This window comes from Pseudorca crassidens, chromosome 10 (genome assembly GCF_039906515.1).
Source record: "Pseudorca crassidens isolate mPseCra1 chromosome 10, mPseCra1.hap1, whole genome shotgun sequence".
Classification (NCBI taxonomy): Eukaryota; Metazoa; Chordata; class Mammalia; order Artiodactyla; family Delphinidae; genus Pseudorca; species Pseudorca crassidens.
The window spans coordinates 104720091-104747055 of NC_090305.1; the positions used below are offsets into that span (position 1 = coordinate 104720091).

Below are 26965 nucleotides of genomic sequence, written 5' to 3' on the forward strand. Positions count from 1 at the left end.
TCTGGGTGAGGGAGCTCCAGGGCCCCGACACCGTCTCAACTGTGACGGGAGCCCCACAGCCGCCAGGGCCAGGAAGTCGTGTCCGAGTTTATTCTTCGGCAGCACTAAACTGGTCCTGCCCCCTCCTCCACCATCTCGGCCACATGGGCCGGGGGCTTGGTGTTGGCGGGTGTGGTTGGTGCTTCTAGATGGCAGTGCACCTTTCTTCTACTGCTGAGAAGAAAGTCCTATCTGCCTGTAAATGACGCAGCCATACGGAGACGACTCCTCACGCACAAAGCAGCCCCGGGCCGACTGGCACACTTGCGGCAAAGCAGGGGTTGTAGGGGTACAGGAGGAGGACTGGGGGCTTTGCACTGCTGCAGAGACGGGGACATCGTCGTCCCTGCCCCTCGAGTCCTGCTTTCCTCCTCTGGAAAATGTTGAGGCCGTCGAAGTAGAGGGCTCTTCTAAGGCAATTAGTCAGTAGGAATCTGGAGACATTTAGTGGAGAGACGACCCCTTCCAAAGAGGAGTTGGGGAAATCTCGAAAGCAGTGGGTTGGAAGCTTGGACGCGTGTCAGATCTCGTGGTGACTTGTTGAAACACATTGCAGGACCCCACCTCCGACTGGCGGGGCCGGGGCAGGCCGGGGAGCGGGCATTTCTACAGTTCCCAGGTGGCTTCCACAGGAGCAGAACACGGCCCTGAGGACCGCAGATCCTCGGGCCCAGGGGTGGGATGAGGTCTCGTGGGGGCTGCTCGGGCTCCCCCAGGCTTGGCCGGGACCCCAGGCGCTCGCCGGCGCCCCCTTCAGAGGAGTGATGTCTGCGCACCGTGCTTCTCTGGAATTGAATGTGACTGTGTCCGGCTGCAGGAGCTTGGAACACAGCGGGCCCCTTTCTCCCTTGTGTCTCCACACCCAGGTCTTTCCCCCGTTTAGGTTGATACCCAGGAAGGTGACGCTGATTATCGGGGCCACGATGCAGGTAGGAACCAAAGGCCACGCCCCCGCCCCACCCCCACCCGCGGCCGTGTCCCCTGCCTGGGGCTTCAGAACGGGCTGTGGAGAGTGCTGGGGTGTTGGCACCCTTGCCCCCGAGGGTGAGGCGTGGGCCGGCCGGGGGACGGGCTGACGGGCGCTGCTCTTCTCCCTCCAGATCACCTCCGAGGGCGGCCCCCAGCCTCAGTCCAACATCCTCTTCTCCATCAGCAATGAGAGCGTGGCGCTGGTGGGCAGCACCGGGCTTGTGCGAGGCCTCTCCGTGGGCCACGGCGCCGTGTCGGGGGTCGTGCAGGCTGTGGATGCCGAGAGCGGCAGGCTCGTCGTCGTGTCACAGGTAAGGGCGTGGGCTGCACCGCAGCGGGCACCTTCCGAATCCGCCCTGGACACAGCCTCGCGGGTGAGGCTCGTTGCTCCCCAGGCAGCTGGTGGGGTTGGTGACCCGGGCTGGGAGGAAGCCCTGCCTGCTGGGCTGGGGCTCTTGCCAAGGGCCGCCCTCTCCCAGGGTCTTGCTTCTGCCCTCTGAGCCCAAGCCCCTGCCTGTCACCTACCCCCACCAGGGCCAGCCCTGCACTCGTACCCCCGAGGTTGCCCTCCTCCAGACTGAGGCTCCCCGGCTGCTCCTTAAGGGGAAGGGTCCCCAAGCCCCACGCCCGGGGCCATTCCAGTGCAGGCTGACAGTAGCCGTTGTGCCAGCGGACTCTGCTTTACGTGCCTCCCCGAGTCCTCCCCGGACCCTCTGCTCTGCTCATGTGCAGGTGATGGGCCCGAGGGACGGGCTAGTGACCCACGGCCACCACACGGCTGCTCTAGGACCCGACCTAGTATTGCCAGCATCAGAGCCCTCCCGCCTTCAGGTCTTCTTTTCCAGCTGGGCTTGGAGATGTTCTCCTAGCAGAGTTGGGCTGCTCTAGGCTCGGACACACTTGCTGGGTTATGGTGTATGTTTTTGGAGGCATGTGCTGACTTGGCTGCTGTACACGAGGGTAACTGGACACCAGTAGTGTTTCAGACCTGGATTTATATTTCCAGGCGAAAAAGAAAGCCTGAGTCATCCGCCAGAATCTTTGCTCAGCTAGAAGTCAAGTCATCTCCCCCCGCCTCCTCGCTGGAGTGGGGGACATTTCCTGACCAATTTCCTGGGTCAGCAGAGATGCTGGAGGCCGACTCAGGGGAAGCCTCACCCAGGAGGGTCCCCCTGTCCCATATCGGTGGCCCTGACTCCAAGCAGGTGAAAGCAGGTGTCTCTAAGTCTGATCGTTTCTGCCTTTCCCAGGGCCAGGCACTTCCGTGGGCCTCTGGGAAGGACAGGGCAGAGCATGTCCGCCTCTCGAGAAGAGCTCAGGGTGCTTGGATTCTTCCCCGTGTCCTTGGCCTGCCGCGACCTGCAGGAGCGTCAGCTTGGTGGTCAGGCCACGGTGGAACCCCAGCTCGAAGAGGGCGTTTTGTCCTGGGTGGTGTGGCTGTGGACAGAAACTGGGCTCCTGACAGCAGTCCGGGAGCACCGCCGAGTTAGGAGCACCTGAACACACAGCTCTGGGGCGCTGGGACCCTCTGGAGGGGGTGGGGCTGACTTTGACCCGACACTGAGTGCATCGATTTACTCCTTTCCCAGCAGTTCCACTCTCTCTCCAAGTATCCCGCTTACGCCACAAAGTCCTTTTGAATCACTGGGTGGATACTCCAAGTTTACCTATCTATTTTATAAAGACGAGAAACCACTGGGCATAGGAGAGTAAAATTAAGGACCAAGGAGGCCCTGCTTTGTTTCTCTCTAAAGAAAGGGTTGCAGCCTCAGGAATGGGCTTGTTTTTCTCCTCCTGGGGCCCCGCGTGGCTGACACAGCTGACACAGCAACTGGCTGGGGATTGGTCTAGAGGACACAAGGCCATGCAGTCCCTCCTGGCCACCCTCCTCTCTAGGCCGACCTCACTGGGCCACCTCTCTGCGTCTCCCATCTGGCAGGCTGGAGGAGGGGCCGGGGCAAGGCCCCGGTGCCCCTTGGTAGATGGAAAGGCTGCACCGCCAGCTCCATCTGAAAGGCGTCTCCTTGAGCCCAGGCAGGTGGGGGCTCAGCCTGAGGCCCTGAGGTCCACGTGTCCCAGAAGGGTACGCGACTCTGGTCAGAAGCTCACGGTTCCATCTGTGCGATTCGGGTCACCCTAAGAATCAGCTCCCAAAGCCGAGGAATAGTCCAGGACTAGCAAGGGAAGACAGCAGTGAGAAGGATGCAGGGAAGGAAGGGAAGGGAGGCTAGCTGGGCACCTACTACGTGCCAGGAGTTAGCCCACATCACAAGGCACAGGAGATGGGCTCACGTGAGTGTATGTACAAAGGACTTAAGGGTTTTAGCAGCCTGGGTTCAGCATGTGTCAGCAGCACTACAAAGAAGCCAGTAAAGTTAGTCTTTGGCCAAATTAACAGGAGTATAGAATTCAGAAGGAAGGAGGATATAGTCTATTCTAAGCACACTCTACCTGGCTCCTGCATTTGTCCCGGTACTCTGCTCAGAGACAGACAGGCTGGATTTGGGGTTGGGAGGTCTGGAGACCTGTCCTGTGAGGGCTGCCTGGCCTAGAGAGGAACAGTCCCTGGTCAGTGTCCCCAAGTCTCTGCAGTGCTGACCTGGAGCATCTGGATCGGACAGGTCTGTAGGTTCAGAGGACCAGGCCGGCACCCCCAGGGGCAGGGAAGAGGCAGCAGCCAGGTCCACGTGGGGCGAGCCACCCGCCAAGCCAGGCCTCCTAGGGAGGAGGAGCATCATGGGTGCCTTCTGACCCGTGACTCTGAGCTGGCCTTGGCAGGAGCCTCCTTCCTGGGGGAGGGGTGTCCCTTCCCCAAACTCCTGTCACTAGCACATAGCGCCTGCCCACAGTCAGCCTGAGCCCCAAGCCCTCTTCCTAGGACCTCGTGGAGGTGGAGGTGTTGCTGCTCCAGGCCGTGAGGATCCGTGCCCCCATCACCCGGATGAGGACGGAGACCCAGGTGAGGCGGGAACCTCTCCAGGCCCTCCTGTCTGAGCTCCCGGAGCAGCCTCTCGGCAGGGCTCAGGCCCTGAGTTCTGCTTCAGAATGAGCTGTGCCCTCTGCTGGGACAGTTCTCCATGCCCTTCACCTGCTGAACCCTGTTTACCTGGGGGTCCAGCTTCACTCCCCTGCCTTTCCTGCGGCAGCCCAAAGGCTCCCTGCCATTCTCCCCAACGGCGCCATCTCCTCTTACGCACGGCGCTTACGCCTGTCGCCCCGTGTGGGTGCCGTCAGCAGGTGATGCCTGTGTCTCCACCAGTCTGTCGCCCTCCCGCACCTAGACTGGCACCTGGCGCCTCTCGGGAGCCGGTGTTTGGACGGTGCGTAGCTTTCTCGGTGCTTTCTGTGTGTTAGTCCACATGGGGCACATAACAGCCCCGAGAGGTAGCTCCGGGGTCACGTCCACGTCACAGAAGAGGAGGTGCGCACGTGGCAGGCTTAGGGCGTCCGCACAGCTGGCAAGCGGCGGGACGGGGCGCCGACCCACAGCCTGGCTCAGGTCCGTCCCCGCCTTTCGCCGCGTCACCTCCACGCGCTCCCTCTGGTCGGCGCTCGGTCAGTTCAGATTGTCGGAGACCGAGTCCACCCCTCGTGAGCAGGGACCCCCGCTAGACTGAGAAGGAGGGGAGCAGGGTAAGCTGTGTGGCGGGGGCTGGGGGCGCTGCAGGTGTCCCAGAGCTAGAGGCAGTCGTTTAGGAATGGGGTCTCCCGGCCGAGCTGCGACAGCCCGCAGCCCAAGAAGGACGGGAGGTGCGGGGCTGGTGCTGTGTTCCGCTCGGTCCTTTGCTGTTTTGTCAGGCCTCCTGGGACCTATGCTGCACCTGCCGCTGCTTAGGGAGGAATTGGGTGCGGCTCCCATTGCCCCGCGGAGACGGGGAAGCACCCAGCAGCGGGCGGCAGCTCAGGCAGTGCCCCGGAGCATCCGGGGGGTGGGGCTCCGGCCGCTGGACCCCGGCAGTCACAGGCCTGGCTTCTCCCCGCAGATGCCTGTCTACGTCACCGGGATCACCAACAACCAGAACCCTTTCTCCTTCGGCAATGCCGTGCCGGGCCTGACCTTCCACTGGTCTGTCACCAAGCGAGACATCTTGGACGTCCGGGGGCGGCACCACGAGGTACCCACCCTCCCAGAGTCCCCCGACTCCATCCCAGACAGTGTTGGGGTGGGAGGGTTCTCACCACGTGTCTTGCGCTTCACGCCCTCCTGTGGCTCCCTGACTCCTTCTCCCAAGGCTGCGGCCACACTGTCGCTCCCCGGTATCCCTCCCGGCCTCTCAGTCTTGCTCGTGTCCAGGAACCAGGTCGCCCAGCTCCCCCCTCGCGGTTCCCAGGACAGTCCGCAGCCTTTTCATTTTAAGTACATTCTTGCCGACCAGCCGCGCTGCACAGGGGCTTAGTGACCTGCTAGCGGAAGGCAGCAAAAACGACAGCCTGGTGGGGATGTCACAGAAGTTCCAGAACGTCTCGGGGTCCTGGTCGGGGTCCCCAGTCTGTAGCTTCCGACCCCCTTGCCGAGATGACGCCTGGCAGCCCTGGGGTTTTCTCCAGGTTTATCCCAGGACCCCACCCCTGTCCCCTTAGGCCTCCCTAGGGGGTCCCCGGCCCCTCCCTAAGCCTCAGCTGGAGAGAACGTGCTGCCCCCGTTTGTATGAGCTGGAGCCCACGCGTGAGGAGGGGGGACGCGCCCGGGGTCGCCCAGCCAGTGGGCTATGGGCCGGGTGCCGGCCCTGGTGACTACAGGCTGCCACCCTGTGTGGGCCTTGGTCACCCAGGACCCGAGTGGGGTTGGTACTGGGGGTTTCTTCTTGTCCTCTCCATGGATGGGGGGGAGGGGGCCGGGCATGGGATGGGGGTCTCCTGGAGGCTTCCTGAAGCTCATCTAGTGCTGGACGAGAGCCTCCCCCCGACCCTATGGGACCAGAGTCCTGTCCCCAGACTGTCCCCGTGTACCCGGACGTGTGACTTTTTCACAGATAGCCCACGGCGGGGGCTCTGGGGGGACACCCCAAGTCTAACATCTTCTTGGTGATTCGCCTGACCCCCCGCACAGCCGAGGCTCTGAGAAGTCCTGTGTGAGAACGCTGGTTGGCCTAGCCTCTTTCACAGGCTACTGTGAACATGAATCGCAGCGTGGGGCGCCCTGCGCTCGTGCTGAGGTGGCCACGGGCTGCAGCCCCCAGGTAGCAGGCCCTGACGGGGCGGGAAGGCAGCAGGATGAGAGCATTCAGGCAGTGCAGGGGGTCTGGGGCTCCTGTCCGGCTCTGCCCTTTGGGGACACTTTCGACATCTGTCGCAGGCATCGCTCCGGCTGCCGTCGCAGTACAACTTTGCCATGAACGTGCACGGTCGGGTGAAGGGCCGCACCGGGCTGAGGGTGGTGGTCAAGGCCCAGGACCCCACAGCCGGGCAGCTGCTGGGCCTCGCCAAAGAGCTCTCTGACGAGATCCAAATCCAGGTAAAGGACGGGTGGGCAGAAGCCACCGTTAGCGGGAGAGCAAAGGCCAACCCAGCAGCCCTGCTCCTCCCAGGGGCCTTGTGGGCACATGTCAGGGGGCTGGGGGTATGAGGTGCTGTGGGAGCCCAGAGATGGGGTGACCCAGGGCTTCACGGAGGGGGTATGTTTCAGGATTGGGGGGCCTGGCACGTGCACAGGGCTGAAAGTCTGAAGTAGCTTAATGTGCTCCCAGAATAGCAGATAATTCTGAGCTCAGAGTCTGGGGTGCCTTCTTGGGGGAAAAGCCTGGAAAATTGTCTGAGCCGGGCATTCATTTAGTTGTCTGTATATTTCACAAACATGTGACGCACTTAGCAGAAGCAGACACACTCTCCCCACTCCCCAGGCGGGCTCCCACAAAGCCTGCGGGGCAGGAGCTGCAGGTGCGGCTGCCCTAGATGAGCCGGTGGCCCTGGGGGTGAAGTGTCCCTGCGGGTCCTGGGGAGTGGGCAGCAGAGGGTCCTGAAAGGCCTCGAGGGATGTGCCTGGAAGACAGAGGGTGCGACCCATCGTTCACTGATGGAAACCGAGCCTGAGGACGGGAGGTGGCCTGCTCAGAGCCCCTTGGGGGGGCACCCAGCAGGACTCGGACCAGGCAGGACCAGAGCCCAGCCACCCCTGTCCAGCCCAGGGCTCGACCCACGTCTCTCTCTACCACCCCTGCCCCCTCTGGGCCCCTCTGTAAAAACAACGAAGAGCATTTTTAGCTTCAGGGACCCCATTCTGCTAATCTGGGGCTCAGTAATGTCTGGGTTCCCCTAAATTGCAAAGAAAAACTGATAGCAGCCCCTAAGTATCATGAGAAAAGAAATGGGTTCAAGCCCCCTCTTCAGGAAGGAGCAAACCATTTCTAAACCAGGCACATACCTCATTAGGGGCAAAGAAGCAGATTTCAAAGAGAAACGCCTGTCTGCCAACCCCCCTCACCCCTGCCTGCACAGGCACACAGGCACACACACACACACACACACACACAGACACGCACACACACAAACCACACACACACATACAAACACACACACACACACGGACAAATACACACATAGAAACACACACATACATGCTCTTCCTAGCTGAAAACAAAAGGAAGCAAGTTCTGACACCTATCCTGAAATTAAAGACAGGGCTTTGCAGCTGCCAGGTTCTGTGACCTCAGTCAGGTCGTCTAACCTCTCTGCGCCGCGGTGTCCCTGGCTGACAGCAGATGGGTTTTGAGCACATCGGAAACTTAGAGGCGCTGGATGCAGCCCACAGAGGTGTTTTATTTGGCTCACTCAGGGCTTTGAAACAATTTTTATTTGTTGCCAACATTTAAAAATAGGAAGATTTTGTCTAAAAGCCCAGTATGAATGCATGGCATGATGCCACACGGCAAAACCAGCAAGAGATAAGGGCCAGCCTCCCGTTGATAGAGAGGTGCCCCCCGGTATCACAGGCCCCCCAGCCCCCATCGTCTCCCTGGCACCGAGGCCGTTCACCATGGTGCTGGCAGTGGTGCTTTTCTGCCGGTCACGTAACAGGAGAGGAAGGTCCCCCTTGTACCTTCATGTCCATCTCAAGAGGGACCACAGAGGTCCATGCCTAAGGAAAGTGGGAGGGGACCTGCCCGTGCGTGTATTTCCCGCAAGATACGTAATCAGTGAGGCAGCTTCACTCTGGATGCCGCCTGCCTGGCAGAAGTGCTCACGCGACTCCAGAGCCCGGTCTGGCTCCCGAGGCCGTGCTCCGTGCCCTGTGAGGAAGCACTGCCACTCCGTCGTGTCGCACGAATCCCCCAGCTCTGTGAGACAAGCGTGGCAAGGATGATTACGTCTAGACCCTTTTTACAGATGAGGAAATCGAGGTTGAGTGTACGGTCAGAACATGGCGGTGCGCGGAGGGAGGGGAGTCAGGCCAGTTTCCTCTTGGAAAATCATCCATCAGCTCAGATGATTTTAGACACAGGCCCTTAGGAGCGTCCAGCTGGTCTGATCGGAGCAGAAGCCAGCGGGGAGCCAAAGCTGTCCTTGGCATCTAGGCTCAGATGGGTCCCTGGAGACAGGTACCTGAAGGGTGCTGGGCGCGTCAGGCTGCGTGCAGAGAGGGGTCTGGAGCCCCAGGGGAGGGCTGCCTCCGTGGCAGGATTAGAGTCCATCCGACGTCATCGGGTTTATCGGCTGCTGGCCTGAGGTCACCAGGCACCCCGTACCAGTTCTGTGCGGATCCTGCCGGAGCCTGGCAGGCTAGAGGGCGAGAGGCAGGGCTGAGGGGGTGGATCTGCGAGGGGCATGTAAGGAGCAGCATGTCTCTCTGAGAGGCGAATTGAGAGCTTTCTCCAGGCTCCGTCCTGGCAGCATCACCGAGCAGGACCCTGGGCCCCGTCACTCTGCCGCTTTCCACACACATATGTCCCGAGGGCTCAGGGGAGGCCCGTGCTTCTGTGAAGCAGCCCCAGGGGCTTCACCAGCGCACCTGCTGTCCCTCCTCATCGCGCCTTCAGCCTCTTAAAGCTCAGCCCTCGCCACCGCATCACCAGCTGCATAACAGGTGCTGGCACCGGCCCCTCTCACCCCTGGGAGACAAGCAGACCCTGGACGTGGTTCCAGGGATCCCAGGAAACAAAACTCCCCCTCTCTTCCAGGTGTTTGAAAAGCTGCGGCTGCTGAACCCTGAGATAGAAGCAGAACACGTGCTAATGTCGCCCAACTCATTTGTCAAGCTCCAGACAAACAGGTAGGCGACTCGACGCGGCTTCGTCCAGGTTGCGAAGCTGTGCTCACATCCGACGGCTCATTTGTCCAAGTCGTCAGGAGCCGTGGGTGCCTCGGGCGAGCTGCACCTCCCTCCTGGCGTCGCGCTGGAAGCGGGTTTGACCTCTGCCCTCCTCCCGTCACTGTGGACGTCCCCTGCTCGTCTGCGGCGTCTCCCCGTGGGTCCCTCTTCTCCCTGTGGCCCAGAACCTCTCATGCTTTCTGCGGACATCCACTGCTTCAGAGGGGGAAAAGTGCCAGCCTGGAGGTGTTCAATTTCTCGAATGCCCCTGTGTCTTCAAGACTTGCTGTTCCGTGTAGTCTAGGAGCCGGGGCGTCACCTGGGGGTTCGTGAAAATGTGGATCTCGGCCCCTGCTGGGTGGTGGGGACATGCATGAACGCAGAGAAGCGGGGTTTTGAAGCCTGCCTGCAAACCTGCCTCCTGCCCGGCATTCTAAGACGATGCTTTGGGTAGTGGTGCCTTGTGTGTGAACTGCGGGTGCAAAGTTGGGCATTGTAAGGACCACTGGAGAGACACACACGTGGGGGACGCACAGCCAAAAGTGTCCCTTCCCGGCTCCGTGCAGGGCTCTAGGTCAGAGGTGGGTGACAGCCGTGCCCTTGAGGAGTCCGGTGGGGAAGAGGGCAGTGGAGAGAGAGAAGGGCTGTAATGAAACGAGGTACAGTGTTGAAGCCACAGCCCAAAGGAAGGCCTTCCATGTGAGGATCCGGGGAGGCACACCCCCAGTGGAGATGCTGGAGCTGGGACTTAAGGATGCATAGGAGGTTAAGAGGCTGGGGTTGATGAGGGAGGAGAAACTTGAGGCAGAAGCAATGACATTTGCTTCAAGTCATCTGCAGAGCGTTTGTGGGGCTGCGGCACAGAGAGAGGGTGAGCGGGGCCAGGCCTGGGAGGCTTTTCCTTCCTTCCTTTCCTTATAACATCAATGAATATGTAAAAGAGCATAAAATACTGCATAATTTGTCTTCTCCCCAGTGCATATTATCAGTAGTTTTCCAAACCACATTCTTAGCAAGTGGCCCGTTTTTATCCAGTTACTGGCCCTTGGAAATAGGACAGGGCAGGGCCATAACTCCCAGTTCACAGTTGAGGAAGCCGAGGCCGAGAGAGGGGACACGTGCCTAAAGGTGCATAGTTGTCAGCGGGCTGTTGGGTCTGCCTTTGGGCTCCGTCCAGCTCAGAGCCCCATCCTCTTCCCGCCGCACCAGGCTGCCTTATTTCAGCAAACTGAAGACAGTTACCGCGGAGGGGTCTTTGACAGCAGCTGCCTGTGCTGCTGAGGGGACCCGCGGCTCCCGCAGCCTTCCCTCCCTTCCCTCCCACTGACCGGCTCGTGGAAGGTGCCGCTCTCCTTGGAACCCTTGGATTTACAAGTTAGGTTTCCTGTTGGCAACTGAGGAGCTGCAGCGGGCTGTGCACAGCGTCCCGGTGCTCGGCGGGGCTGAGATCGGGCCTCTTCTCCCAGGAGCAGCGGGACTCCCAAACCCCGGGCCCCTTGCTGTGACACTCCTGCTGTCTGTGAACACGGGTCTGGTTTGTTTTCCGAAGGGACGGCGCTGCCTCTCTGAGCTATCATGTCCTGGACGGGCCTGAGAAGGTTCCCATCGTGCATGTTGATGAGAAAGGCTTCCTGGTGTCGGGGTCCATGATCGGGACATCCACGGTCGAAGTGACTGCCCAAGAGGCTTTTGGGGCCAACCAGACCATCATCGTGGCTGTCAAGGTAGGATCACGTCCGCCTCCTTTTTGGAGTAATAAAATCAGCAGGACTGCTTTCCCCTCGCAGGTGTGTAAGTGAATATACTCGCCTTCCAGCCAAGAGATTGTCTGCAAGAGTTTATTAAAGGTCCTAGGTGAGAAGCTGCAGCATCTTCTGGATGTCGGAGCCGAAGATCCTTGGAGATGATTGATGGCAATGACCTCGTCTCATAGATGGGGAAACTGAGGCCCAGAGAGGTCCATGGTTTTCTGGGACTGGCACTCCAGTGTCCTGACCAGTCAGCATTGAATGTGTGTGCTGGCTCTTGACCCAGAAACCATTACATTACAGACGGCACCTCGTAGGATGAGGTGACCCGTCTTACAGGCAAGGAGACCAAGACTCAGGGTGTCACACAGTAATTGAGAGTCAGGCTCTGGGTTCTAGCCCACGTCGGCCTGGCCCGGGTTGGCGTCCTTCAGTCCCAGCCGGCACTCCCGTGTCCCCTTGCCATTCTGTGCTCCTCAGAGACAGGACTTTCTCCTTGGGCGTCCCTGGGTCGGATCCTGGGGTTTATCCTGAACAGAGTTTTCTTTGCACAACTGATTCTCAATGACAGAGAAAATACACGACCACTGTAATATTTAGATTTTGCTTGGGTCGTGGGCCTGTTTCCTTCCTAACATCTTTTTGTTTCAAGATGGGTGTCTAGCAGGGAACCGTCCACCCTAGTTTTCGAGTAAGTGAAAGTGACTGACCCCCCATCCTGTGTCAACAGATAGTATTGAGCACCAGCTGCGTGCCGGTCGCTGCGCCGCTGATCTTCGTCAGAGAAACTGGGCTCTCTGGGGGCTGGCTTTTCGGCCAGGATGGCTTTTACCTGGAGTCAGAGAACCAAGTCTGCTCTCTAAAGAGCTTGCTGTCTAGAGCTCCCGAAACCCATCATCCCCTCCTTTTCCCGTCTCCCCTCTAACTGGGGCGTCTGTTCCTGGCAGCTCTGTAGCGTACGGAGGCCCCCAGGCAACGCTGCCCCTGCAGTCCGAGCGGGCCTTGTTTCTACTTTAAATGCCTGGAGCCAGGTCCTCCAAAGAAGCTGAGCAGTCAAAGCCCAGAGGATATTTTTGCAACATGAATAATGATGTAATTTGTCACAGTCATGGCTTTTGACTCTTGTGGGTTGGGTTTCCTGAGAGCGAGGCCGGCCGTCATGCAAGGAGGGGGCCCCCGTCACGGGCTGAGCCGCTCTTTCCATGACCCCAAGTCGGTCCAGCCCCCACGCCTCCTGAGATGGGGACCGGCTAGGGGCAGGCGTCCGTTCTCGGGAGGGGGATCTTCAGAGAGGTGTTCCTGGTGCAGTTGTCACTGTGTTTGCTCACTGTCCCCAGGTGTCCCCTGTTTCCTACCTGAGGATCTCCATGAGCCCCGCCCTGCACACCCAGAACAAGGAGGCTCTGGCGGCCCTGCCCCTGGGAGTGACCGTGACTTTCACCGTCCACTTCCACGACAACTCCGGAGACATCTTCCACGCTCACAACTCTGTCCTCAACTTTGCAACTAATAGGTAGGGGTGGGCCCCCCTCGTTCCCCACATGAAGTCACGTCTCGATCAGACCCAGATCTGATTCACGCAGGTGACTGATGGCCACGCAGAGAGGCCAGCGCCCCTGAGAGGAGAGTTTGTTACTCACGGTTCCCAAGAGCAGGGGGTAAGCCTTGCTCGCAGGGGCCACGGGGGAAGCACCGGCCTCGGCCAGGCATCAGGAGCAAGGGGAGGTGTGGCCGAGAGTCTGTATTACCGGAAGGCACGCAGTCATTCAGCAGAGGTGCGCCAGTGGGCAGGAAGCAAAACCCAGATGTTGGGGTTTGTGGTTGGAAGGTCTGTAGTAAGATTTTGTGCAGCCGTGAAGGCTGGGCTGCAGGGGAGATGCATACAGCCCTGGTCGCTGGCCTGGCCCTGTGGTCAGTGGGTGCAGAGCGCCAGTTATACCTGCTACGAAAGCTGGTCAGAGAAGACACACACCTTCCAACGCTCAGGCCCTTCTGCGTGCCGTCTCGCCGACTCCTCGCTGTCACCCATTTGTAGAGGCCCAGAGAGGTCAAACCACTTGTCCAGGGCCACACAGCCAGGAAGTGGGGTTTGGATACCAGGTCCCATTGGGCTCCAAGGGCAGTTCTTTTTGGCTGGTGCTTCTGAAATACAAATGCAGCCTCAGGCCTAATGTGAGGAGAGAGGGGGTGGTCTCCAGGAAAGAGAGCTGTGGCCTCGGGCTAGACCTGCCCCCATGTCTGAGTCTACTGGAGCGGCGGTTCTCAAAGTGTGGTCCCCAGACCAGCATCATTACCACCGCCTGGGACACTCAGAAATGCACATTCTCAGGGCCCAGCAATCTGGGCTGTAACGAGGCCTTCAGGTGATTCTAAAGGTTAGGAACCGTTGTCCTGGGGGACGCAGACCAAGCTAAGAGCAGGAGGGGGGAGCCCCAGACCTAGGAGGAAGGAGTAGCGCTCCAGAGAGTCCTCTCTGGGCTCAGAAGCTCATGTCCTGGTGTTGGTGACCATTGCAGCGTGGGCTTCCCATGGGCCCTGGAGCAGATGTGTCCCCTGTGGTTGAACACACCCAGGGCTGGGCCCTGGGAGAGCAGGGTTTGGAGTTGGGCCCTGTTCAAGCCGGGCTCGGCCCTTTATGGGGCCCATGAGCTTGGGCGGGTCACCCTTCCAGGCCGCTGTGTTCACACCTGTCACGTGGAGAACGTGGCCTAGTCCCCGGGGCCACCAACTGAGGCTGTGGTCGCCAGGGCCTGTGGCATGCCGTGGCGCTCTGCACAGAGCAGGGCATCTGCTGGTCTGGCGTGAAGGCTGCCCTGGAGGGAACGGAGCCCCCTGTCCAGCTCCCCTGCAGAAGTCACACGGGCCTTCTGTGGCGGGGAGCGTCCATCTCCGAGACAGCGGTCAGGGCTTGGGGGTGTGGGCAGGGAGGCAATGGAGCAGAGACCCTGACCCTCTCCCTGCCCAGCCCAGCCGTCCCTGCGGCCCCGCGGGGGCTGCCGTCACTGAGTGCCCCCCGTGTGCCCATGTGCCGGCTGCTGGCCTAAGCCCTTTCCAGCTGCTGACCGGGTCTGCGGCTCACGTCAAGCCTGTGATGTGGGTACATTGTCAGCCCCACTTGGCAGATGAGGAAGCGGGCAGGGGCAATACCACTGGTCCCAGTAACACGGCAGAAGGCAGCCTGTGCCTCCCCGAGTGTCCTGGTTCCCTACTGGGAAGGGATGGGAGCACAGGGTACATCACTTTCCTCTGGGGGGATGGTGACGCTGGCCATCCTGTCTGGGCTTTGGGTCCCCCCGCCCCACCCGGGTGGTGGGTGAATCAGGTCGGTGTGGCCTGCGGGTCCCTCACCCGGGTGACATCAGGGCGCAGTGGGCGGGTGCGGGGGCCCTTCGCTGGCTCCTCCCTCAGAGCTGGGGCCTCTCCCGAGACTGAGAGCCACGTCTCCTGTGCCCAGGGACGAGTTTGTGCAGATCGGGAAGGGCGCCACCAACAACACCTGCGTGGTCCGCGCGGTCAGCGTGGGCCTGACACTGCTCAGAGTGTGGGACGCGGCGCACGGCGGCCTCTCTGACTTCGTCCCGCTGCCTGTCCTGCAGGCCATCTCCCCCGAGCTGTCCGGAGCAGTGGTGGTGGGGGACGTCCTCTGTCTGGCCACGGTTCTGGTCAGCCTGGAAGGTACGAGAGATTCTGGCCGAGGGAACCATCTCTGGTTGGGAGGTGGGACGGGGCTCTCAGCCCGCTGTGACAGGTGTGCACGTGGAGCTTGGTGATGGTCTAGAGCGGGCGTCGGAAAACTGCCGCGCCGGCCAGAGCCAGCCTGCCGTCTCTTTCTGCAGCAGGCTGTTATTGGTGCTCGGCCACACCCCTGCATCTCCGTGTCTTCAGGGGCCGTTTTCACGCTGCATCTGCTGGGCCGAGTGGTGGCATCAGAGACCCTCGGGCCCACACAGCCCCAAAAGACTTACAATCTGGCCCTCTACAGAGGAGCTCGCCCCTCCCCCCCGCTCTAGGGGTTTTCCGCCCTTGTGGAAACCGTCTACCCCCATAGCCACGAGCCACAGGACCCTGGAAACGTGGCTGGTGCAGCCGAGGAGCTGACTGTTCGGTGTTTTGTTTGGTTGTGGTTTTGGCTGTGCCGCACGGCACGTGGGATCATCGTTGCCCTGGTCCCTCGCCCCCTGCACCGGAAGTGCGGTGTCTTAACTGCTAGACCACCAGGGAAGTCCCTGACTGTTCGGTGTTGATGAGCTTCTTGGCGGGGCTGCTACGCGGGCAGGTGCCTCTAGGAGGGAACTTCAGCCGAGGAAGCCGCTAAGCGGCAGGGCAACTGTCCGCACCACCCGTGCATCCACGAGCCACACGTGCAATCGTTTACTTAATTTTTTTCCTAATCGGCTCCCTTGTTTTAAAGCTAATTAAACTCATTGTAAAAGGAAGTTACACGCTGCCTTTAAAGAAAAGCACGTATTATTTGCCACAAATAGAATGTGGTTGTCGAATCCTTTCATTGCGTTTATCATGTGACGAGATTGGCTCTTCACTGAGGACCGCCGTCTAGTGACAGCTCAGAGTCTGCCACCGCCTTGTTTGTTCAAAGGGGATTGCTGAGCAGGGTGGGCGGGCGGGGGCGGTGCAGTGGGGAGGCATGCAGTGGGCCAGCCCTGGGGGGCCAGCGCCCGGGTCACCCCAGGGTGGGAAATGACCAAGAGATTCCCAGCGGGGAGGCACTGTGGTCGCAGACAGGAGCCGAGCGGTGGGACAGTGGAGCGTGGGGCTGGGGGCGGCGAGCACACTGCCCAGGTGACCCAGGTGAGATGCAGTGGCTGGAGTGTCAGTCATGGGAAAGAGGGGTCACGTGCAGCTTCCCCTCCCAGGCATCCCCGGGACCTGGAGCTCATCAGCCCGCAGCATCCTCCACGTTGACCCCAAGACGGGCGTGGCCGTGGCCCGGGAAGCGGGATCTGTGACCGTTTACTACGAGCTCGCCGGGCACCTGAAGACCTACAAGGAGGTGGGGCTTTGGGGCCCATGTGGCCGAGCCTTTCGGGGTGGAACTCTCAGATTCCGTACTGACTGATTCCCGTTTGTCAGGAAGAAGGAAGGTCCAGCATCTCAGGAGGCAGGCGGATGGGGATTCGTGAGCCTGGCGGGGGCAGGTTCCCCTCCCAGGCTGCCGGCTCCCTAGTGCACAGTGGTGGGAGGACGGAGGCGGCCTTCTGGGGGTGATCCCCACGCCCACGTGCTTCGGCTGAGCCCTGGGGGCAGGATTGCCTGCGTGGGCGTCCCCCAGGAGTCACGGCCGTAGGTGGTCCCGCTTAGCGACTTGGCATCACTGGCAAAGTTAAACTCCCCCAGCAAGTCACCTTTTGAGTCTTTCTGGAGGTGAACAGAACCACTCTCTCTTCTGTTTATCTCCAGCCAAGAATGAATCGATGAGCAGTCTGGCTGCGTTCCACGCGTCTCATTTTTAGAGCAGCGTGTGCCCTGTGGAATCTAGCAGTTTAACTTAATAGCGGGTGTGTTTAGTGCTGCGACCGTGCAGTGCGGTCGAGCCCAGTGCAGATAGAGGCACCTTGAGACGAATAAAGCAGTCCCCCCCCACCCCCAAGAAGCCCCGGAGGGTGGTCGGGCAGGGCTGGGGGAGCTGGCAGAGGAGGGCACCGCACGGGAAAGGTGGGCAGGGTTCGAGAGCCAGCCCTGGGGCTGGAACCCGGGGTGTGTGGGAGCGGAGGCTAGCTTTGCGATCAGATCACAACAGTGGTTAAGCTCTGGGGCCAGGCTGCCTGGGTGCAAATCCCAGCTGGACCACTGAGAGGCTGTGTGACTTTGGGTAAGTTACTTGACCTCTCTGTGCCTCAGTTTTCTTACTGGTAAAATGGGGCTAACGTTGTGTGGATTAAATGAATCATTAATGTGTGCGAAGGCCTTAGAATGGTACTCGGCACAGAGCACGTGCTCCGGGGGTATGAGCTGCTGCTGCTGCTGTTGGGGGTAAAGATGTTGAAACCGATGCCAGACACAGTAGGGATTCATCAGAGATTTTTTAAAGGCAAGAGTGATATAGATCAGAAGTATGTTTAGGAAGATTGCCTGGTGCCTGGCTGAGTCTAAGAGCCTGAGGGAGGGGGCATAGCTGCAGGGTGGCAGCTGAGAGACAGAGGATGGGCCCTCACTGGCACCCCTGCGGAGGCCGAAACTAAGGGTGGGTTTGGAGAGACTCCGGAGGGAGGGTCATCAGAGCTTGGTGACTGTTTGGAAGCGGGGCTTGGGAGAGGGAGGCCTTGGGGATGAGTCTCTAGGTCTGGCTGGGGCGACGAGGGGGAGGATGGCCCTTTGCAGAGAGGGGAGCACAGGAGGAGGCGCCACTGTTGGGGGAGGACGATGGGGAGTTTGAGGTGTTTGTAGCTCCTCCAGGTGGGGCTGGTGGTGACGCAGCTGGGCCGGCACGTCTGGAGCTCCGGGGCCCAAAGCTGGAGACAGCGGAGGGTGGGGTGCCTGCAGCACAGACGTGGGGCTGAAGCTCTGGGGGTGGCGGGAACAGCAGGAGGGAGCGGGACCAGGCCTGGGGCCCTCTGCCAGGTGTGGAGGAGGACGGGGCAGGAGACTGCAGAGTGGAAGTCAGGAGCAGAGAAGGCGGGGGCAGCGGGAAGGACCTGGGCAGGGGCGCAGGTGACTGCGGTCAGTCTGGAGGGTGAGGGGCCGGCCCTCCAGCTCAGCATCGGCCACGGCTGCGCTGCGGGGTCTGCAGGAGCTTGGGGAGGAGTGAGACCCCGTCCCTGCTCTCGAGGGACTCACGTGCTGGTGGAAGCAGGCCCGTGGGGGGCAGGAAGTGCTCGGCGCCTGCCCAGAGCCGGAGACGGCCTTCCACCGGGAGGCGGTGGCCCACAGCTGGGCCTGCAGGGCGGAGTGTTGGCCCTGCAGGAGGGTGGAAGGGGTACCCAGCCTAGGAAGGCTCGTCCTGTCTCAGTAAGGTGTTCAGTGGTTAGATGGGAGGGGTGAGCCGGGAGATAACTTGGGGAGATGAGCCTCGGCCGCCACCACTGGGCCGTGTGGGTCTGCGTTTTGGTCGGGCTGATTTATTCTGAATAAATGGCAGTGAAGTAAAATGGATCCTTCTCTCTTTGCTGAAAGATTAAGTAACCCATCTGATGTGCAGAGACGCGATCATAACTGACAGGGGAGCCAAAGTCTGCAGCCCGCCCCGACTGCTGCTTGCATTCAGGCCTGGTGTCGCCCTGCCCCGCTGCTGGGGCAGCCGGCTCCAGGGAGAGTCAGGCCAGCCTGGGGTCTAGTCCAGCTCTGCCCCGTTTGAGCAGGTCACGTAGCCCCGGAGCCTCAGTCCTGTCCCCTGTACCGCGGGAAGGGCAGTACCTGCGTCCCAGGCGCTCGGCCTGCACGGTCAGCTCTCGAGGGCCTGCCTTGGCTTCCCCCCCAGATAGTGGTCAGCGTCCCTCAGAAGATCGTGGCCCGGTACACCCGCCCCGTCCAGACCAGCTTCCAGGAGGTTGCGGCCTCCAAAGTGATGGTCACCGTGGGAGACCGGAGCTCTAACCTGAGAGGTAAGGAGTGAGGGGTCGTGTGTCCCGCGTGGGCCCTGCCAGGCCAGGGGCCTCGGGCCCTTCTGATGGGGTTTTGCTGCTTTTCCTACTCAAACTCGCTGACTCCGAGGCGGGCACTTAACCCCCACTGGCCCACCCCTTCCAGCTCTTTAGAAATTCGAGTCCTCCATGGGCAGAAGCAGTGAAGGGATCTTCCTGATAGCCCAGTGCCGCGAAACTGCCTGTTTCTGGGCTGGAGGTGCAACGTCAGCCCGAGGGCACCCAAGTGGAGAAAGCCACTATTCATCCCAGAAACTGTGGCTTAGCAGGCCTCGCCGCCGATTCTGATTTTCATAATTACCTCTCCCAAGTCATGCATAGAACGTTCGACCTCATCCCCTGCCTGTGACAGCCCTGGACAGCAGCTGCCGGAAATAAATGCGTCAATACAGGCTGTTTTTAAAAAACCACTTAACTGGTAGAATTCAATACCACTGTCGTGGTTCTGATGCACCTCTGCTGCCTCGTGGTCACCTCTCGCCCTGCTCCAGTGCAAGTGGACAGCACTGTGCCATTGCCCAAACGATGCTCAGGGTGTTAGTGGGGAACTAGTGCCCTCCTGATGTCCAGGGATAAATCGCCCGTTTTCCCTGCTGACAGGAGCAGACAACATGCACTAGCCGCTCGACCCACTGCCGTGCCCCTGGATGTGGGCTCTGAAAAAAATACTGAAATTGCCCATGCTACAGGGTGCCCCCATTCCCACATCATGAGTCATTTGTCCTCCGCTTTTATAAACTGCGGCATCCTCAGGAGGAATGTGGGCACAGGTCCGGTTCTTGGGCCGGCCAGCCTCCACGTGGCCTGCTCTCATGTCCTCGTGCTGGGGCTCTGCAGGTGGGGGCCTCGGGGGCCTGGGTGCGCGGCCTTCTCACCCCCTCCCGTCCCCAGGTGAGTGCTCCCCCGGCCAGATGGAAAGCATCGCAGCCCTGCACCCAGAATCCCTCCTCGGCTGCCAGCTACAGTTCAAGCAAGACATCTTCGACTTCCCAGCCCGTGAGGTTTTCACCGTAGAACCGGAGTTTGACGCTGCCCTGGGTGAGTCCGCGGGGTTTGGAAGTGAACACTGACCTGCATGGCAGGTTCGCCTGCGGTTCATTTGGCCCGCGATGGCCGTCTGTCCAGGGGGCGGTATCCGTCAGGAGCCCAGCCTGGGGACTGATGCCGTCACCCCGGCCTCTGGTTCCCTGCAGCCGCCGGGAGGGGTTGGCATTCCCAGCTGCTCTCAGCAGCCACCTACACCTGGCGGAAAGGACTCGGTTCAGAGCTGGGGACCTGGTTCCAGGCCTTTCCTGCTCTTCTTGCCTCAGAGCCTGCAGGCGAGGAGGCTGCTTCCCTCGTGAAATGGGAAGGGTGATGCCCTGCTCTGCTGGCATGACGGGGCTCTGAGAGGGATGGAAGGGACTTTATTCAACCAGTAGTTGAGGGCATGGGCGTCTGTGGAGTGTAACTGCTCCACGGAACTGGTAACCAGAGCCGTGGAACTGGCAGCCGGCACCACGGGCTGGAGTGGCGTGCTGGCCGAGTGGAGTGACCTGAGTGTCACCAGGTCACTCTGAGAGGAGGGCCACCCCTCACCGGATGCCGTGAGTGCTCAGGACAGGCCCTGGGATGAGCTTGCACAGTGCCCAGCTCGTGCACATGCCGAGACGCTGAGTCCCGTGCTCGTGCAACGAGACTGTCAGTGTTGTCGTGAGAGGGGCTGGGGATGACCATTTGACAGGTTGCTCAGTTCTTTCTAAGAATCCGCTGCCACCGGCCTGCAGCTGCCAGGGGCCAGGCGAGGCCCTCCTCTCCCTGGTTCGCTCTGCGTCTCTGTCCCTCTGGCAGCAGCGCAAAAGCATCCTCAGCAGCCCGGCTGCCGTGTGGGATACAGGCGGTGTATCCTGAGGGCACACTGTGTGCAAGACCTGAGCTTGGGGCTTAGCACAGAGTAGGCACTTGGTGGTCCCGGGCCCCGTGGATTCACCAGCACAGCCCCACAAGGGGTGCGATGTTACCCCCACTTGACAAGGGAAACAGAGTCAGCAAGGAAGCCGACTCACCTGGGGGCTCTTGGCTGGTGGTGGGGAGAGAGGAGGAATGGAAGGGACTCACCTAGAGGCCTGGCTGGTGGGAGCACAGGAGGGACCCCAGCCCAGGTGTTCTGATTCCTGGATCTGGAGCTTTCCAAGGCACCGCTCAACAGTGTTCATTCAGCTCTTTTACCCACTGTGGGTCAGGCATGGACCCTGAATAGTCCCAACCGGGCCTCCACAGAACTTCCTGCCGCACCTGGGGCGTCAGCAGCACTGGGGCTCAGCCCCACTCACGTACGACCAGGGTTGGGTCGTGGTATCTGTTCACCGTTCCCTCACCCCTGTTCTGAGCCAGACTGGCTGGGCCCTGAAATGCAGAGCTGGAGCAGGCATTCCTGCCCCGGGGGAATCCATGAACAGAGGATTCTGAGACAGAGACGGGGAGAGCTGGTCACAGAATGGGTGTCCAAAGGGAGGGGGGCACTGAAGAGGGACTTCCCAGGAGGCCCCTGGAGGAGGGCATGCCTCACCAGGCTTTGCAGGGTGGGTAGGAGTCCTCCAGGGAGCAGGGTTAGCATCAGGGCCTAGGTGGAGAGGAGATGAGGTGGAATAACGCCCTCGTCTCCACAGGCCGGTACCTCTGCTCGGTGACTATGCTCAGGCTCACGGACAAGCAGCTGAAGCACCTGAGCCTGAAGAGGACAGCACTGCTGGTCACTCCCTCTCTCCCAGGCAGCCGCTTCTCCGGAGAGCAGGTCGGGGCCGAGGTGCCCTTCAGCCCAGGGCTTTACACTGACCAGGCTGAAATCCTTTTGAGCAACCACTACACCAGCTCCGAGGTCAAGGTCTTTGGTGCCATGGAAGTTCTGGAGAACCTGGAGGTGAGTGGTGACCAGGCAGGAGCCAAGGCCTCAGAGGGACCAAGAGGCACGGAGGACCAGCTGGGGTGTGGCAATCCTGGACCACCTCTCTTTAAAATTAGAAGTTGTAAGGGAGTTCCCCGGTGGTCCAGTGGTCAGGACTCCGCACTTTCACTGCTGAGGGCACTCGTTCAGTCCCTGGTCAGGGAACTGAGGTCCTGCAAGCTGCGTGGCGCAAAATTAAAAAACTAAAAGGTTTTAAAAATTAAGTCCCTTGACCCTTTTCCCCATAGCACTGCTTCCGTCTGTCGGCCCGTAGAATCGTGTGAATGGTCGGGATTGCCCCCGGTCTTCCCCGTCTGGAAGTGACTTATGGGGGGAAGCACTGAGTGCAGGGCCCGCCTGACACATGGCATCTGCTCAGCGAACGTGTCACGTGCCCACGAATGAATTCAGGGCAGGAGGGCCCGCTGACGAGGGGCAGGAAGAAAAGCTCTAACCTCTGACCTATCACTGATCCACTGATGCCGCACACCTGGGGACGATGGTGTCCCCATCTCTGGGCCTGGGTTTCCCCCTCCGTTGAGTGGCGGTGCAGGACACCGGTCCTGCGGCCCGGCAGGCCGGGAGGAGGTCGGGGTGATGTGCGAAGGGCTCGCTGGTGTCTCCGCCGGCTCCTTCTCTGGTCTCGCTGCGGCAAACGCAGCTGAATGTCCTCACAGTGACACAGGCATGAAGTCGCTATTGGTGGTGGAGCTCCTGCTGGGCCCCAGGCTGGGCTGCTGGCCACGGGTCATGGACAGAGCTCCTGGCTGCTCCCTTGGGAAGCTGGAGTTTGGTGATCGCTCACGCAGTGCAGCATTTTTTTTAAGGAGCTCTTGATTAGAATTCCATGATATTGATTTGTCCTTTCCCTAAAAATGCCCCAGCATAGACAGCGTGCTCCCCTGAGTTTGCGGATTGCACGCCTGTCAGAAGTGCCCAGGCCTCCTCACCTGCCTGGGAAGCGGGAACTGGTGGGGTCCCCGCCATCGGCCCACGGGCCCGGGAGGGCAGCTCACGTGTGTCAGGCAGACGTGGGGTGTGCCCCTCAGCCCTGACGTCTCTCCCAGGTGAAGTCAGGGTCCCCGGCCGTGCTGGCCTTCGTGAAGGAGAAGTCTCTGGGGCTGCCCAGCTTCGTCACCTACACAGTCGGCATCTCGGACCCCACGGCCGGCAGCCAGGGGCCTCTGTCCACCACCCTGACCTTCTCCAGCCCCACCACTAACCAGGCCATCACCATCCCCGTCACCGTGGCCTTCGTGATGGATCGCCGGGGACCTGGTGCTCGTGAGTTACAGGACGGGACACCCGCTGGGAGGGACCTGGCAGAAGGGACGGGCAGAGTGGTCCAGGTGGGAGTGGAACCAGGAGTCTGAGGGCTGCAGGAGCAGAAATGCAGAATATGTCTCTCACCCGGGGCCCCTCACCCTCTGAGCACGCACACGACGTGAGGGCCTCCGCACACGGTTCGGTAACTCTCTTTCCTTGGACCACAGACGGCGCCGGCCTCTTCCAGCACATCCTGGACTCCTACCAGGTCATGTTCTTCACGCTGTTTGCCCTGCTGGCCGCGACCGCGGTCACGATCATAGGTGAGGCGGGCGTGCCGTGTCCCCACCCCCCGATTGCTCCCCCATCCTCACCCCCACTCTAACCACCCGTGCGTCTCGCAGCCTACCACGCGGTCTGCACACCCCGGGAGCCCAGCACACCACCGGTCCTCTCCCCGCGAGCCAGCCCTCGGCACAGCCCGCACTGTGAGTAGCCACCCCGAGGAGCGGGCGGCGGGGGAGGATCCCCAGGTCTCAGAAGGCTTGGCCCTGGGCATGAGCTGCAGCTGGGCTGTGAGGCCCAGAGGGCAGGCCTGCGAGCTGGTGGGGGAACGGGAGCTGGCGGATGCTGGTCCCGGAGGGGCTGGGGCCAGGGAGCCCTGTCTCTGCGGGTGGGCGTGTGGGGCCGGGGTCCCACCCGCTGGGGCTACCGCGAAGGGCTCTCAGCTGGGGCTGGATGGGCTGACTCAGAGGTGAGGGTTCTGGGGGGTCCCGACGAGGTGTTTCTCGGATGGAGAAGAATCACTGGACTCATTCCTATTAGTGGTGCCCCTGCCTCTGGTGGTCCTGAAGCCCTGGTGACCCTGCACAACCCCAGGGTCTCCTCTCTCTGTGAGTGGTGTCCCCTGAGGCTGTGCAGTACCCCACCTGCACAGCTGTCCGTGGCATCCCTGTGTCTCCGGATTCCCATTCAAGGGTTCTCTCCCCTCCACAAGGAATCCTTGAGGGGCTGTCTACTGACCTATGGGGCCATGGCCTGGCTTCAAGGGCTCCGTGAGTTTTTTGAAAGAGGACACCACTGTGTATATAGGTTGGTGTTCCTGGGGTAACAAGATCCTACATGCATCCTGGACCCCTAGAATCACAGCCTTCTCAGGCCTGCGACCCCAGGGAAAACCGTGGACTGCTCAGCAGCTCGCTTCCCCACGTCAACTCCGATTCATCATCCAGCTGTGCTTGCAGTGGGCGCTCGCCTTGCTAACCGTCCCCCAGCACACCCCTCCCCGGTTTGTTGGAGCCACGCCGGGGGCTTCGCGTTGCCTCCTGGGCACTCCAGACCCTTCGCACACGTGGGAGTCTGTTCGTGCAGCTTTCTCTGCCCAGATGGACGGGCCCGCTCCCCGTGTGTCCTGTGGATGGGACGTGGCCGTGGGATCCTGGGACCTGGCAGGCCGTGCGCGCCAGGAAGTCAGGGGCACGGTCCAGGCCGCTGCGTGCGCAGCTCAGCAGGCCCCTGTGGGCCTCGTGCGCTGGCCCGGCAGCCGGGGGCGTAGCTAGGCCGCAGCCCCTCAGAGCCGTTGTCTGGCGTAGGCCCTGCGGGGTGTGAGGAACGTAGAGGTCTCCCTTTGGCTCCTTGCTCACCGGGGCTCTCTTCCCACCCTAGATGTTCCTGCCTCATCGCCAACGCCTTTCAACGCGCTGCTTCCTGCTCGCAGAGCCAGCCCTCCCTCGGGGCTGTGGAGCCGGGTGTACCCCTCCCACTAGTCAGGAGGGCCAGGACCCCCGTGCCTCCACCACCCCAGGGCCGGGCCTGCTGGGTCCAGCCTGGAGCAAGCCCGGCCGCCGCCGCCGCCGCCGCCCCTCTTCCTGTAACTGTAGTTTAGGCCATGCTCACGAGCTTGTTCTTATAAGTAGGAGTTTAAGTTTGTTGTCTGGGGGTTTTTGTGTTGTTGTCTTGTTCTACTGAGAGTCTTGCAAAGGCAAAGACCTTGGCTCATTCCTCAACCTGGTTGTCTGGGGTTTCGGGACGATGTACACTTCGGCTTTTAGTTTCTTGGTCTCTAAAATCGCTCCCTTCTCAGGACCTGGAGCCGGTGGGAGTCTGTGGAGAAGGGGTCTGTAGATGCTGCGATAGCAGTGGTCTCAGGGAAAGGACTTTTTTTTTTTTTTTTTTTTTGCTGAAAGGACTTTTTATTGGATTTTTTACTTGTGTGGGTTCTTCTCTCTCTGGAAACTGGACTTTTCCCCTTGTCGGGCTGCTGCTGGGAAATGATTGCAGCGAACAGACACGAGTGACAGGGGCCGCCCCGTCCCTGCACAAGGAGCCTCAGGACCGGGGCCAGGGCGCCCGGCTCAGCCTCGGGGGCGCCCGAGACTCCGGGGAGCTGGGAGCTGGGCCTCCTGCCCGCCTCGGGCCACTGTGAGTGGATGGCCATCCTTTGTGGTGCTTTGTTTCCCGAGCGGTGTACTTGGACTCAGCCCCAGGGGGCCCGGCTCATCCTCCCTGTCCTGGCTTCGCTATCAGCACAGGGACTTCGGAATCGGAACTGGGAAATGTCCTTGGCCTGGAGACAGGGACTCTCCTTGTGTTCCACTGTTCCGCCCACGCACAGACCCATGTTCTCTGTCCCTCCCTCTGTACAAAGCACCTCGCGGATCTGAGCCTCTGCCGCCCCTCGGGACGGCCTCCCTCCGGGCAGCTCCCAGGACGGGCCGGGGAGGGGGCGACTCGGAAAACGCCCTCCTTCCCAGCCCTCGTCCACACAGCAGCTGAGACCTCCAGGACGCGGCCCCTCCTGAGGCCGGGGTGCCGTGCCGCCCCCAGGAAGGCCCGGAGCCTGGCAGGCGTGGACCCCGAGCTGCACACGTGAATCCGCCTCAGCCCTTTGGGACTGGGCCATGCGATTTATTTTTTTAAAGCTGGAGACAGGAAGAATTGTGCCTTGCATATTACTTGAGCTCAAACTGGCAACTTGGATGTAAATAGGCGCGTTTCTACTTGGTTTATTTAATAAAGCTCTATAATTTCTTAAGACGAGCGTGATTATTGCCGGAATCACATGCGTCCTGCCCAGAAGTGACCCAGGCCTGGTGACATTGCTTGCCGTTGTGTGCATTTGGGGAGCAGGTCTGTGTCCTGCCAGCCTCTCTTCTCTAGCTGGGCAGCCCAGCCTCCCTCCCACCCCTGAGGGACCGGCAGGCACCAGGGCGGGGTGCCGTAATGTCTGCCCACAGCTGCCTGCTCAAGGCCCCCAGACAGGCCTTCCCTGTCGGAGGACGTGGCAGCCCTGCCCACACATCACTGGGGTCACCTAGACGGCCTCTCGGCTCCCCTCCCTCTCCAGCCGTCCCCTTTCTCTGCAGCTCTGGCTCCACCACCCCACCCCTGAGACCATCTCCCCTGGTCACAGCCGGACACCGGCCCCGTTAGTTAACTGGACCTGCCTTGCTGGCAGCCCCTCCTCTGTGTTCCCCGGCCCCTCACCCTGTGCCCCTCAGGGTTGGCCCTCCCAGCCCCAGGCCCTGCCTGCGGCCTTCACGGGGCACTCGTGCGGGGTCATCCTGAGTGCCCCGTGGGGCAGGGCCTGGCATCACGTGTCACAGGGGTGGGAACGGAGGCTTAGAGACAGGTAGCCACCCAAGGTCGCAGGCCACCCAGAGGTGCTGCTGGTGGAGACCAGCTGTCCCGGACATCACTTGCCGGCCTCCTCGGAGTCTGAGCCCCTGACGCGGAGCTGGGCAAAGAGCAGCTGGAATTTCAATGCAAAATTTGCATTTCGCAGCCCCTCGTGCTGCTAGAAGCCAACACGTGACTACGTTTGGGGCCAGAACAGAGCGGCTGTGTCCCAGGCAGCTGGTGAAACGGTGCCCTGAAGGGACGGGTGCCCTGTTCACCTCCCGTCCCATCAATGCCGGCTCAGCAGACCCGGTGGGGCTCTGCCTGGCAAGGACGGTCGGGCCACCAGAGTCGCTGGGCTTTCATTGTGTCCAGCCTGCACCCCAACCCGGGACGGCGTCCCCTGACGCCCAGGCATGCGAGCAAGAGTTTTGGGCTCTCTTCTCCACCGACGTCACCGTCATCTTAAAGCATGTGCTGCTAGAAACAACCAGACCCGGCCAGAGGCGAGGGCGTTCACAAAACCCAGTGACGTGCTTCAGCTTTCTGTTCCCAAACT

General features: G+C 60.9%; 1 protein-coding gene across 2 annotated transcripts in view; it reads left to right on the top strand.

Annotated features, from left to right (window-relative positions):
* Positions 1 to 25822, top strand: part of NUP210 (nucleoporin 210) — a 100008-nt gene extending 74186 nt beyond the window's left edge. The window contains exons 24-40 of one of the 2 annotated variants that reach the window (XM_067755606.1): positions 906 to 968; positions 1140 to 1319; positions 3887 to 3967; positions 4992 to 5123; positions 6305 to 6463; positions 9123 to 9214; positions 10803 to 10977; positions 12339 to 12514; positions 14456 to 14676; positions 15876 to 16012; positions 18437 to 18560; positions 19491 to 19637; positions 21248 to 21498; positions 22590 to 22806; positions 23016 to 23111; positions 23193 to 23276; positions 24454 to 25822. In XM_067755606.1, coding sequence (XP_067611707.1) covers positions 906 to 968; positions 1140 to 1319; positions 3887 to 3967; positions 4992 to 5123; positions 6305 to 6463; positions 9123 to 9214; positions 10803 to 10977; positions 12339 to 12514; positions 14456 to 14676; positions 15876 to 16012; positions 18437 to 18560; positions 19491 to 19637; positions 21248 to 21498; positions 22590 to 22806; positions 23016 to 23111; positions 23193 to 23276; positions 24454 to 24554 — 2436 coding nt within the window. In that variant the 3' untranslated portion in view covers positions 24555 to 25822. Of the gene's footprint in view, positions 1 to 905; positions 969 to 1139; positions 1320 to 3886; positions 3968 to 4991; positions 5124 to 6304; positions 6464 to 9122; positions 9215 to 10802; positions 10978 to 12338; positions 12515 to 14455; positions 14677 to 15875; positions 16013 to 18436; positions 18561 to 19490; positions 19638 to 21247; positions 21499 to 22589; positions 22807 to 23015; positions 23112 to 23192; positions 23277 to 24453 lie in introns of those variants that run through there. The other variant, XM_067755607.1, reaches the window with a different exon arrangement.
* The last annotated feature ends 1143 nt before the right edge of the window (positions 25823 to 26965 follow it).